Below are 13,866 nucleotides of genomic sequence, written 5' to 3'. Positions count from 1 at the left end.
GATACAGGGTTTAAACCCTTGCTGTTTCACATCTTTTATCAGGTGACATAGAAAATTAACTAAACTTTTAAAATTGATTTGACAGCATAAATGTTCTATTGGTCTCATGCGGTTATTCATACAGAATAAGCATCGTATTATTAACTCACATCTTAAAAGATTCTTTTGGAAGCTATAAAGGTTAACATCTATAAATAAGCTACAAAGGTGTATAATTTTTTGTGTTGACGGGTAAGGTAGTCCTGTAACTTGTATTTAGGAATGCTGCAACAGTAGAATATATATTTTCTTTCCCATCACTTGGGATGAAAAATTGAAACTAGCTGTTTATGCTCACCCTTACATCTCCATTGTCTTCTCCCAGTGTGGAATTATTTAAATAATCTGGGAAAGGATAATGAGGGGGGAAAAAAAACAGGATGAAAGAAAATTGGTAGAGGGTGGTTTTTCTGACTTCTTCTATCAAGTCTGCATTGTCAAGTCTGTATTTGTCAACAAGTAGCTAATAAAGCTGCAAGGTTTAGGGGATGCTTTTTTGTTTGTTTGTTTTGCAAATGAAACTGCTAGTCACAAATGTAAACAGCTTTGCAGAAATTGCCTTTCTATAATTTTATATCACGTTTTAACTTACTCTAGAAGATCAGGTTACAAATACCACTTTTTAAATGTCTATTTGATAAAATTTGTCTTAGGCAGTTAAGGGGAATATACAAAATTTATAAAATGTATTATATCAAGTATTTTACTTGAATGGCAGTGTAAGTGCATTTAACAGATAATCATCCACCACCCCAACTTGGTATTAAAAAAAAAAAAAAAAGGAAGTTTTCTTAGTTTTTAGTTAATGAAACTAACATAATTGCATGAGAAGTAAAAAGTACTGATCCAGGTGTAAATTGTTAACACCAACTATAAACACCTACTTTTCTATCCATGTTACATTCCCAGTATAAAAGTAGGAACTACTAACTAGGACAGACTGTTGCTAGACAAGAATTGTTTTTAAAATGTTATGCTTTGTTTCCAAACAACAGTTTATTTGGTGGGCTGCACATTTATAGTGAGTTTTATAATAGACTTTATAACTACAAGTTTTCAAAAATCACACTCTATTTATAATTTTTTCAGGAGATAAATCTCCCCCTAAACTTGAACCATCAGATGCATTACCTCTTCCTTCAAACTTGGAGACTAATTCAGAACCACCAACCCTCAAACCAGTAGAACTCAATCCAGAGCAGAGTAAGCTTTACAAAAGAGTAAAATTTGATAATGAATTATATAGCACTTCCATTCAGAAAGAAATAAATGGACACACTCCAGAACACTTACTTGACAGTAATCTCAATGAGTCGACTGTTTCTGCTGTAGCTGAGTCATCAACTGATGTAAACAGACGTACATCCATTCTCTTCTGCAAATCGAAAAGTATAAGCCCCCAAAAGTCTGCAAAGAACACTGAAACCCAGCCAACTTCTCCACAGCTAGGGACCAAAACCTTTTTGTCTGTAGTCCTTCCAAGGTTGGAGACACTTCTGCACCCAAGGAAAAGATCAAGGAGTGCATGTGGAGATTCTGAGGTTGATGATGAGTCCCCTGTAAAGCGCTTGGATACAGGTAAATGTTACAAAACTTATTTGAATGGATGCATCTCAAAAGTTAACATACCTGTAATTGTTAATCTTCAGGTTTTAGCACTCGAACAGTTTTTCCTCAGAGTTCAGTACTCAGATGTAGTTACAGTTCAAAAAATTACTGAATCTTTTTTTTGTGTTGGCCCTTTACAATTGGACTTAGTGAACCAAGTTTTCCTTTTTCACAGTTTCACTTTAGCAATGGAATTTTCAAGTTTACATGTCTGGGTGGGTGATATTTTCATTTTTATTTACTTATTTTCCTACTTCCTATTGTTGCATACAATGGGAAATACGAATCAGCTGTTTTTTGGAAATTTCCCTGTTTAATTAAAAGGAAACTTCATATATGGTGCCAAAACTAGAATTTTTACAAGGAGCATGGAAGATGTACGTTCCATGTGCAGCTTTATTTGATACCATGTTACTCTAAGCATATTTTCACATTGTGAAACTGATGACTATGTGTGAGGTGCTTTGCCTACCCATGTATTTTGTGGAAGCATTAAAATCCCAAATAATGATGACATTTCCTGTGCTTCTCTTCTTAAGTCTGTTCACTTTAAATAGATAAATGAATGCAATTTGTATTAGCAAACTATAGTTCTGTTTGGACAAGTTTGAATAAAACCCTATATGAGGAGGAACAGCAGCATAAGGAAATTACTTGTGTATTTCCTTAATGGCACTTGCTATGACTTCTAAATCACCTTCTGAAATAAGCACTCTGTTTCATTGTTACACTGATAGCCTGTATGCAGGTATGAAAAGAGCATGTGATTTTTCTGTCTATGAATGAAAGACATAGAAATGTATTTCAAACATTTATTGTGAAGATGTACTCTAAAAGCAGACCTAAAAGATCAACCTAATCTAAGAGGTGTGCTTTTTTTTTTTTAATGATCAAAAGAGAAGGGAAATTATGGCTAGAAAAATAAAATAAGAAAATAATAAGTTTTGGTGCAGAGATATTTTTGGTGTCTTTTTTTTTTTTTTGGCTTGTTTGTTTTCCCTCATTGGAAAATCCCTGTTTGTTTTGCTTTCTATGAAAGCTTGGAAGGAGCCCATACATCTAATCTGATACCTTAGTTCTGAAGCAGAAATCAGGTTAAGGTGGTGTGATGGTAGAAGTGTATTAATCTTATTTAATGACATAAAAAGATTTGGTTTCTAAATATTCTAACTTACTGGTCTTTAATCTGGACAGTAAAATCGTGTGTCTTTATACAGTTTGCATTTTATCACATGCATAATGAGTCACTTTATGCTAGATCATGCAGGCAATTAGTCCGAACTATGAAACTTTTATCTTAAACATTCTAAAATCAGTTTTTTAATGTAGGAAGACCGACTTAATTCTTTAAATAAATAAATAAATCAGACTGGTTGAATACACTTAAAAAGTGTCATGTCGTTCATTTTCTCTGTGCAGTGCACATATGTGGGGCAAATATGCTTTTGATTATATTAAAAGAATTATGAATAATTTCTTCTGATTTTAATAGACTTTCCCATTTCAGAATTTCTAGGTATTTTGTTATTGTATAATATGTAGGTCAGTGATGGGAATAAAATCCAAAGGGTTAAAATATTTTTATTACTGTTATTATTTTTTAAATAGAATTCTATAACTTCTTCCTGAAAGTAATGGAATATGCATGGAATAAAATCTATGCAGAACTATTACTTAGGGAGGTGTTTATGTTTTTGTTTGCTTGTTCAAGAAGAGACTTTGTGAACTGAACTCTTCTGGCCAAATTATTTTCTACTGGAAGTGTTCTGTTTTTTCTTGAACGGTACACGTTTTCTTCATATATTGTTCATACAGATGTGCCAACTTATTAAATCTTACTCTTGTGATTCTTTGTCAATTTGCAACAAAAATTTTGCTTTTACATTGCAGATTTTCTTCCTTACGTTATTTTCGAACGTGTCTCCACAGTAATTTGAGCCAATTTGCAATTGGCAGCTATTTTGAGCTACAATTTAGCAGGAAACCAGCACAAACCTTAAACGGTTTCCAAGATATAAAATTAGTTGTATTATTTTAGTTTTGCCTATGCAAGCTGTTGTAGATTCATGCAGATGTCTGTGTTCTGGTAAGATTTAAAAAAAAAAAAGTTACTGTATACATAATTTCTATTTGGATATTTTTTTCACTGAAGTGTAATTGAATACTGCTGGTAAAAATGTCTTTCTTAAGGAGAATTCATCAGACATGACTCTTTCCCTTCTGAGACATGCCATGGTAGATAAGGCATGCTTCAGGCTCCTTATGTGCATTCTTGTGAGTTAGCAACTCCGTGGTCGATCACTGTCACTTAGAGAGAATGATTATTGCATGATTTACTGGTATGAATGTTAAATATCCTCATTTCTAGTGGATATAAGAATGTCATTAACAGGGACTTCACTTAATATACAAATATACTTTGAAACTTTGGTCTCCAGAAAGAAAAACTGGTCAAGAGCTGCACCCAGCCTGCTGGGTGCATGTTGTTACTGGTCAGGCACTGCTGTGGAGTTTGTCTGCTGTCACATCTCTTTCCCTCCTTACCATTTTTTTTATTTCCCCTCTCCCTCATTACTTAGAGATGCCGTGTTGTTTTGTTCCTCGCCTTATTCTGTCCTCAGGGTATCCCCCTTGATGTCACTGATGTATTTCTACATGAGGTTCAAAAGAAGACTCCAAACCTTCCCTAGTTAGGTGAAACCATACCTACTTCGTCTGACGTTTCAGTATTCTCATAGACTGCCTGCTATTGTTCTCTGTTGGAGTACAGTGGAGGCTGGTGTGCTCGCTAGTTAGTTGCAAGAAAGACAAATACAGGATCCGCTGGTCCACTGCTTTCTAAGTTTTAGTGTCCCATATGTTGTTGGTTTTGTACACAAAATAGTTATTGAAATACTAGCTTTTTTTCCCAGAAATAACTGATTATTACACAGTATGATTTATCCTTCAAAGAGGACCAAAAGCAGTCTTTAATATTCTTGCCTCCCTTTATATTTGAATCCTTGTTTAAAAAATGTGAAGCAATACTTTTCTACTGGGGCATTATCACGTACATACATATATAGCACCTCTTTCTCCATGGTTGTTATGTGTAAACTGAAAACTAAATGCTGGGGGAGATGTGTTTAGAAAATTTTTATATGTACTGGATACATCATCTTGTTGGTTTGTATAGTATCTAGCAATTTCAGAAAGAAGAGAAATTTTACTCTGGCAATTTTGGTTACATTGGAGATCGCTGTATGCTTCTTGAAGTTCTGGTGTGTCAAAAGTTAACTGCTACAAGTTCAGTGAACCTCCTAAAGTATCTATCACATACTTAGAGTGCTTTTTGTTATAAACCTTAGTCCTTTTCATCAGGTCAGGTTAATGGCAGAAAATTAATTGGTGCAGTTATTACATCTGAGGAAAACAAAGCTGCTCAATATATATGAGAGATTTTATGAAGCATTTAAAAGTTTGCTTCTATCAATATCAACCAAATGAAATCCTGGGAAAAGTGACTGTTTTAAGATGCCTTTTGATTATTATAAAATTAAAAATTAGGCTCGATTAAATTTTTAAAGATGTTCTTGGTTTTATCAGTTGTTTTTCATAAATGTAGGATAGTAATTTACACTTACAGTGTTTGTGCTCTATATTTTAAACAGAAGCTATGTATTTAAAATTTGCCATCCTACAGCAAACACTTTAACTTACCACAGATTTAGAATTGCAAACAGTGACTATTACAGTGCAGTTTTCTGTTATTTCTTGGCTAGGCAGCAGTAATAGTTTGGTGTAACTCTATTTACTCAGTATTCTTCACACTTCCAGCTACACAGATTTCCTTAGGGCACTGAAACAGATGTAAGCATGCATTTAAAACATGGATCACTGAATTTGAATAACACGGCAAAAAGGACAGATTTGAGGGATGAGGGGAGATTATCGTTTTGTAATAACTACTTTGCTTGTAGTTGTCAGTATACAACAAACATAATTATACCTTTATAAATCTATTAATAAGTGTTGGCCTGACTTTTGTTTCTGCCTGGCCACTACAAAATATTTTTTGGCACTTAAGAATTGTTTTCAAGTAACCAGTACGTGGATTCCACTTCTATGTGATATGTTTCAGATTGTAGTAATGAACGCTTTTAGTCGATTTTATTTGGTGTTATGAGGACAGAGATTGTATCTGGGGTAAAATGGAACATGTTGTTTCTTGGATTCCTCAAAGTGATTTCTGTTAAATCTTCGAATCTGGAGCACAAATGAACCCTGAATTTTAACCAAGCTGACGTGTGCGAAATTCAATCACCATTCTCTAAATGAAAGAGATGGAAGTAAGAAATACATATCTAAGAACATAACTTATATTCTCTCTCTAAAGAACATTCTAAGCTAGAGTTAACTGAGTGAAAAAAATGAATTCAGAAAACAGAACTATTAAAGTCTGGTTATCATAGATAAGAATGGCAGTATCTGTTATATATTCATGAGTAAAATGCAGTAATTTGACTAAAACTGTGGACATATGCAGAGTCTGGATATGTTGAATTACATCTACTCTTTTTCTTTTTCTTTAGATGCATACTGATTGCTTCCTGTAAAATATGACATGAAATTTAGATATTTAAGCACTTAGTGGTGTCCAAAAACTGCAGCTGCCTTTCTCCAGGAAGTTTCAAAGCATGAAATATTTTAAGGTGTAAATGCAAACAAAGCATTGGAGATTGTGAAGGCCTGAAAGGAATTGTCCCATGGCTTGTTAAATCTCTCAGTGTACAGACATGGGGACTACAGGAGCTCGACGGCTAAGTTGTCAAGATAGAACCAGACTGCACAGCAGCACATAAGTACCAAGGAGGCTGAGAAAGCTAATTTTGACTAGAATATTGCCAACAGTTTTGTGGTGAAGGGGGAAATGTTAGTGCATTTCTGTTTGCTTTTGACAAATTGCCTTTTTATTTTTTAAAATGGGGTGGTAGGCCACCGTAAAACTGTGACAAATTGCCTAGAACAGCAGGCAGGCTAAGAAGAGAACGGGGGGATGTGGGAAGAGTGCTCGTGTTGTCTTTCTTTGTATTTGGCCCACTAAAGCTTCAGACAATAATTCTGGCAGCCCTACTAATTTTTTTTTTTAGTTGGATTTCTTGAAAATTTTTGAGAAATAGGGTAGGATTTTGTAATACATGTGGACTAAAATAAGTGCATAAGTAAGGAGGACAGGAATGTAAACTATTTTAAACCAGTCAACAGCTGCATCAACATTTAAGCATAAATACTCCTTTTGGTACTTTAGATGCAATCAACGATATTAACTTCCTCACCATTAAAAATCCTTTTGCATACTGCTTCTTTAGAGCAGCATAGTCAAGAGCAGTGGGGCTTGATGAACAGCTGGATGAATGGTCTGTTTCTCTGGAGTCTGTGCATGCATAGGCTAAAGTATGCAATTCTAGAAACTTTTCTTGGGTCTTTAACCTGTTAATCTCTTCAAAGCGCTATCTTTTGGGTTACATAAAAGACGATTACTAGCATCCAACTTAGAGTTTCTGTGTTTTCTAAGATCAGTATAGCTGAATCTTCTGTTATAATAATAATAATAAAAAATATTTCTAGATGCCCTTCTGTTTTTCTTCATGCTGTAGGAATTGTGGAGACTTTCACTATATTTTGGTGTTTCATTTTTTTGGACTGCTTAGCTCATTCTTGGCCCAGGTTTGGCTTTCTAAAAAATAAAATGTCATAGTCTCCTCTGTGCTTCATCTGCGGCATTTAACACTAACTCATTTTTCTGTGTGGCGCAGATGGTGGGATGAGAACTGTGGGGTTTATTGAAGGTATTAAAAAAAAAAAAGTTTGGAGATCTATATTATGCTTATGAATTAAGAACACACTTCCCCTGGTGGTGGGGCTCTGTGTAGATAACCTACCTTAAAATTCAGGCTTTGATATTATGGAGTCCCTTGTACCGGGAATGTATGGTACCAGAGTTCATCAAATCACCATTATACAGATCACCATTATTTTTGACCTCTTTAGAACATAATTTGCCTACAGGTCTGATTTAAGAGATGGATAATCATAAAAATGAATATGACTCCAGTGGTAACTTCAGGCAATGAACATGGAAGTAAAAAATACAGGTATCTTGTTCTAATATGAGTGGAGACAGGAAGACAGTCCCCACAAGATGAAACACACTCTCTTAAAGAGTGGTTTGTTTGTTTTTTCCCCGGGTGAGAAAAGATTATATGGTTACAAACATAAAGAGATGTTCTGCATAAAGAAGAGTTATGGAACATGGTGTTGTGTACCCTCTCACTGTGTCATACACGCTCTCACAATCTGTCCATACTGAGATATACGGAGTGATCCAGACATAAGAATTACATCAGTTGGTTACACATTACTTTTCATTCTTTTCCTGTACAATGGTTCTTACCTGAAGTAGAAAACGCAGCATACTAAGTTGTAAACCCATAAATGATAAATTGATAATCCTCCATTTGTTGTATTTTTCTATCTTTTTCTGCTCTGATAGAGCAAAATTCAGGAATGTCTTAGTGTTTTGTCAGCCTTCAATCATTCCCTTTATTGCAAAGTCTTTCTCTGCCTGTATTCTGTCTGATTCTAAAGATCCCCCATAATGACTTGGAGGAGGGAGGGGATCCTACCACTGTAGAGTGCTGGACGTACATCCTCTGCAAAAATAGAGGTTCAAAATGTTTTTACAAAGTCAGAAGGAAGATGAATGATAAAATTTTTTGCTGAGGCAATACTGTACACAAAACTGAAATTTGGAAGTAAAATGAAATTCATATCCTGAAAGCTCCTTTCTGTGAAGCAAAATTTGTTTAGAAAATCATCTGTGGCAGTTACACAATACACTGTCAAAGAAGAACCTCTCTGAGCCGATTCATCGAAAATGCCTGGGAAGAGTTTCACTTTTCCCTTTCAAGTCAGACCTCAGGCAAGATTTCCTTTTTGACTGGAAATGCCAGATAAGAAGTAGGGATCCTTTCAGCCAAGTAGGATTGAAATAGTTATTGCAAGAAATGATACAGCAGAGAAGATACTTGAATTGTGATGTTGTGTGTTATCGTATGTGTATGCTTATGCGTGCTTTTCAGATAGAAATGCCTACACAATCTTTTCCACAGATACAGTGATTGGGAACTGGCACTTTGATGCTCCGTGCTATAGGTAAATACAGCGTTGGTCTCTTAAAACTAAAATTTCTTATTTTTCCTCTAATGCTCATAATCCTCCACATAATCATAGTGTTGATGAAATGACACTGGTATCTTCAAAGTAGCAGCAATTATCTCCAGTAGATTTAGGAAAAGACAATTAAGTTAATCCTGTAAATCTGGGGATATATGCAGAAGACACTTAACTATTTACTCTTCTTGGTTTATTAGTTCACTGTCTTCCTACATGAAACTACTCTTCAGTTTATTCTTTGAAGTTCTTGTAGCTAGATCACAAGATCACAATAGGAGCTGTTGTAACAGATTCCACTAATGGTTCAGGGAAAAAATAGTAAAAACAGTGATATGTCAGAGAGGACACTGTATCACAAAGACTTGCTTGTTTTGTGTTTTTTGTTTTTTCCAGTAATTGCTCAAGATTATAAAACATCTAGAGTCTTTATCAGTGTTAGGTTGACCTATGTGTCAGTCACCATAAGGAGATGGGAATTATAACCTAACCATCTTGTCTTGCAGAACTTGATCAATGTGGCAGTATTAAGTAGCTGTGTAACATTACACATTTTTATGTAACTGCTTTTCAGCTGTTTGTTTGATAAGGGACACTCCCTAAGATGGTAAAACTCACAGGTTTGTTGAAGAAGGCAGGCAGCATTATGTGCTTTAAATGTGAATGCTGATGGAAGACTCGTTGAACACCAGACGTTGACAGAAAAATATGATAAACTTCTGTGAGGTTAAAGTAGACTACTTGAACAATAACATTCTGCAAGGAGAATGCAGTGAGTTGTGGGGGTTTGACTTGATGCACACCCGCTCCCTCACTCCCACTGCTTAAAAGAATACGAGGAGAAAATAAGATGAGGGAAAAAAAAACACGACTTGGGGGTTGAGATAAATGCAGTTTAATAAAAGGAAAGCAAAGGCCATATGCAGAAGCAGAATAATAATAAAAATAAATTATTTTCTACTTCCCATCAGCAGGCAATGCCCAGACGCTTCTCGGGAAGCAGGGCCTCAGTACGCATAGCAGTTGCTTCAGAAGACAAACTCATTCATAATAAATGTTCCCCCCTCCTCTTTCTTTCTCCTAGCTTTTATTGCTGTGTGGCATCATATGGTATGGAATATCCCTTTAGGGGGATAGTTGGAGTCAGAGTGTCCCAGCACTGTTCCCTCCCCACCTCTTGCCCACCCTGAGCCTGCTGCCCTTGAGAGCCAGCCTTGATGCTGTGCCAGCACTGCTCAGCAATAGCCAAAACACTGGTGCATTTTCAACACCCTTGTAGCCACAAGCACAAAGCACAACACTGTGCAGGCTACTGCTGGGAAATGTAAATATACCCTGGCCATTTTTACTATACATAAAATACGATTTCAATTCCAGTCATGTATAATGTATATGCAGTCTTGTAATTGCAAGAACACGGAACAAGAGAGCAACAAAAGTGTTGGTGGTGACCAGTGTACTTCCTGCAAAAATTTGAGTATACGTGCTTACCAGAAAAACAAGAAGATACTGGGAAGAAACAGAATATTGTTCTTGAATCTTGTTCTTTGCTTTTCCATTGATTTTTCTGGGTAGTATTTGTAAGGCTTTGCAAATAAAAATGGTATCAAGTGGCACATATGGTTGAGAATCCCTTAGATAGTCCTGGAGATAGGTATTATGTTGTTTCCTTTTTTTTTTTTTTTTCCAATTCTTTTTTTAGGGCATTTTTCATGGATAACTCTCTTCCGTGTTTCCCATTGAAGTACCCAGACGTAGTTCCTTCAGCGTCCATAGAGGAAACTAGTTTCTGTTCACTGTTCTGGAATGAAGCAGAAATTAAGAACCAGTTTTTCTAAACAGTTATAAAAGGCAAATGCATGGTAAATGGCATGTGTTTTTTTTTTTCTTAATAGACTAGGATTGTTGGACATGCTTATGTAAGAGAGCTCTGTTTCTTTTCCTTTTGATAACATGCCTAGCAATTGTGTTCCCCCCAGTTGAAGGAAAACATTTACTTTCAAAGAAGGAAGAAAAATATTGTGTTGGTAAAAGCTGCATATAAAATTCTTAAGATAATAATGTAAGAAATGAACTTATTAGGAAATGAAATAGTCTGCCTTGGTAGGTGCTTCAGGGCAGTTCCGAAGGACTGCTGAGCACTAGGTTTCTGATGTAAGATCAATTGACAGGCAATGTTCATGCTCTTTCATGATATAAGTTGAGAACAAAAAGATATTTATTTTTTTTAAGTTTTTTACAATACCCATTCAGTTCTCCTTTTTTGTGATTTATCTCAGAATTTGCTAGATGTGAACATAGGCTAGATGTGAACATAGAAAACTGATCTTAAGTCCTTATAAGTAGTCTTGGCCAAGATAATTAGGAGTAAATGTTCCCAAATATTAATGATTTTCTATGGTCATTGTATTTCTTATATCCTGAATGACATATCATAGACGTGTCATTCAGGCTCTCGAGCCTTGTATTTTACAACCATCTGTGTGTGTTTTACACATCATAAATTGTATCAACTAGAGCTGACTAACTAATCAAAATTTTTGGTGAATTTTAAATTCCTTTGGCTTGTACTTATGCTTTTTGTGGCTTTTAGTGATACCACTACTGTTGTCATCAGTCTTTTCTATATCACCAGAACAGCTGATGCTCTCTAGAAGTTTTAAAACATTTTTTGTATGTTTCTGCTTATATGCTCTGTTTTCTTTTTTTTTTTTCTTCTTTTCTGGAATGTTTTCAAACTCTTCTGTTAGTGTTACCTCTCAATTGTATATTTTAAAATGTCTTGAGCAATCGTCCTACAATACAGTGATTCCATTGTTGCAGTGAAAAGAGCAACAGATAATCCTTGTCTTCTGAAAGTTGCAGTTATTAAATATTGATCGTTTTTTCCTTCTATTGTGCAGTTCGCATTCAGCTGTTTTAGCAGACAGAGAGACTTCTTACTCCCAGTTTTCAAAGCAAATTAGTAGATACAGGATGAATTCTTAAGCATTCTTTTGAAACATATCAAACTGACTCTTGTGTGAGCCCCTAAGCAGTATTCATTACATGTTACCTAAACTAACAAAAGTGGAATTTTCTGTTTAGGGTCTTGAAAGCTGCTTTTATTCAGTATGTAGGTGCCATTTCAATGGCTCACACTGAGCTTTCTTTGCTATCTTAGAACAATTGTCAAGCCAAATTTTAAACAACTTCAGTTTTTAAAACTTAATTTCCAAGGGGACTCTTCACCCCAAAATTTGTCATCTTCATGTTAAGAATAACTGGCTCCTATTTTGTCTGCGTACTGTTAGGACTGAGTTAAGGAATGTAAACTCTGACATGCTCAAATATTCGTCTGTATATTCTGAAAAGAAGAATTGTTTCTAATACTCTCACTACGCTCCAGAGTTTCCTGTTGGAAAAATGCATTTATAGATATACTGTAAAGTTCAGTTTTTAAAAACTTTGTGGATGCCCTCCTCTTGCTATAATACGCACATTTTAAAGATTTATGTGTTTAAGAATACAGTAGCTTCTGATTATTTATTAACTTAAAGTATTCCTTTATCCTCTCTGTGCATACCTATATACATAAATCCTCTTAAGATAGGGTCATCCCCTTTTTAGTTCTTATTGGAGGGATTTTTAGATGCATTTCAAAACCATGTTCTTGATGCATATCATGCACTTGGAGATTGTATTCTGTGCTTTCAGTGACTTACATATATTTTCTTTTTCAACAAGGAGGACTGAATCAAAGTGAAACCTTTAATATAGTTTTCCCCTTTTGAAACTTAAGCTGAGAATCAGTATTAGAATACGTGGAGCACTTGTATCATTCTCACTGTCTCTGACACTGATGTAGGGATGGCTTATTTATTTAAAAGCTCTGTTTCCTTTCAGAGAGACTTAATGGCTTTTTCACTGTCTTCCAGGTTCTCATATTAACTAATATCATGCTGGGTATTTATCTCTTTGGATCCTAATTATTTTCTGTTATCCTCAACATGGAATGGAATCCAATTAAGTGATCATTTTGGAACGCAGAAAGACAATTACATTTGAAGTAATTATTTTGGATCATGTTGGAGACACCAGCCATCCTTAAAACAAAAACAAAAAAAAAAAAGAACACTGTTGGAGGAAGTCTTTGACATATATGAAACTATGCTCTTCATTCAATATATTGCCCCATTTCCGTAAGTTATAAAGTTGTACATGTTGTAGTATATGTGACTCAAATTGGTCGCAGATTTTTACCAGTCCCAGCGTTCTTATTCCCCGACCGTGCTCTGTGAGAGCGGATTAGTTCAGAACACTCCATCTTCATCTTCTTCCCTGCCCAAACACACAGTCTGATCTTCCTTGGAGAACTAAAGCATACAAAGGAATGCTCTATTTTGTGCATTTATGTAATTTTAATAAAATACAATTTTTTCTTTATATATATATATATACACACACATAAAGATATATATATATATTTACTGAAGGCTAATGTTACTCATGCTGGGTAAGTGCACAAGTCAGGACTTGATTAGTCCTTGCTTGGTAAAAATCAACCAAAATAGTGTTATATAAGTGCTGGTGACTGTGCAAGGCATTTTTTGAATGTTGTGACTTTGTTGGGGTAGTTGAAATTATTTAACTGTTTTTTTTTTCATTTCTCAGCTCTTCAGCTGTGGTTTTAATATAGCACATCATCTTATATTTTGATATGCTTGTCTTTGCAGCAGGCTATGCATAATACGTTTTTAATTGCTTTAGAATAATTTTATACAAGTTCTGCTTCTTTATTTTTGTTTCAGCAGAACTACAAAATCAGATTGCAGTCTAAAATGCACAGATCTGTATTATGTGGTAGTGTTTTGTACGTTCATGGAGTATATTGCTCCTTGGACTATCCTGGGTTTTGTTTGTCTTTAATTTTTCCAAACTTATGCTGCCTTTCTGGAGTTATCTTTTCCTGCTTCTGTTAATGTGGTATGGACAAGAATATTCTAACTTGCTCGATGTAGACAGTCA

The 13,866-nt window shown here is 35.1% G+C and overlaps 1 protein-coding gene across 5 annotated transcripts in view; it reads left to right on the top strand.

Annotated features, from left to right (window-relative positions):
• Positions 1 to 13,866, top strand: part of BRD1 (bromodomain containing 1) — a 60,099-nt gene that overhangs the window by 30,927 nt on the left and 15,306 nt on the right. For 2 of the 5 annotated variants that reach the window (XM_080569089.1, XM_080569090.1), the window contains exon 8: positions 1,129 to 1,617. The exons of 1 other annotated variant lie outside the window; for it this stretch is intronic. In XM_080569089.1, the coding sequence (XP_080425215.1) occupies positions 1,129 to 1,617 (489 nt within the window). Of the gene's footprint in view, positions 1 to 1,128; positions 1,618 to 12,776; positions 12,987 to 13,866 lie in introns of those variants that run through there. 2 more of the 5 variants (XM_080569093.1, XM_080569091.1) reach the window with 2 other exon arrangements.

Source organism: Anser brachyrhynchus, assembly GCF_964034855.1.
Source record: "Anser brachyrhynchus genome assembly, chromosome: 1".
Classification (NCBI taxonomy): Eukaryota; Metazoa; Chordata; class Aves; order Anseriformes; family Anatidae; genus Anser; species Anser brachyrhynchus.
This window is presented reverse-complemented; position numbering and strand designations above follow the sequence as displayed.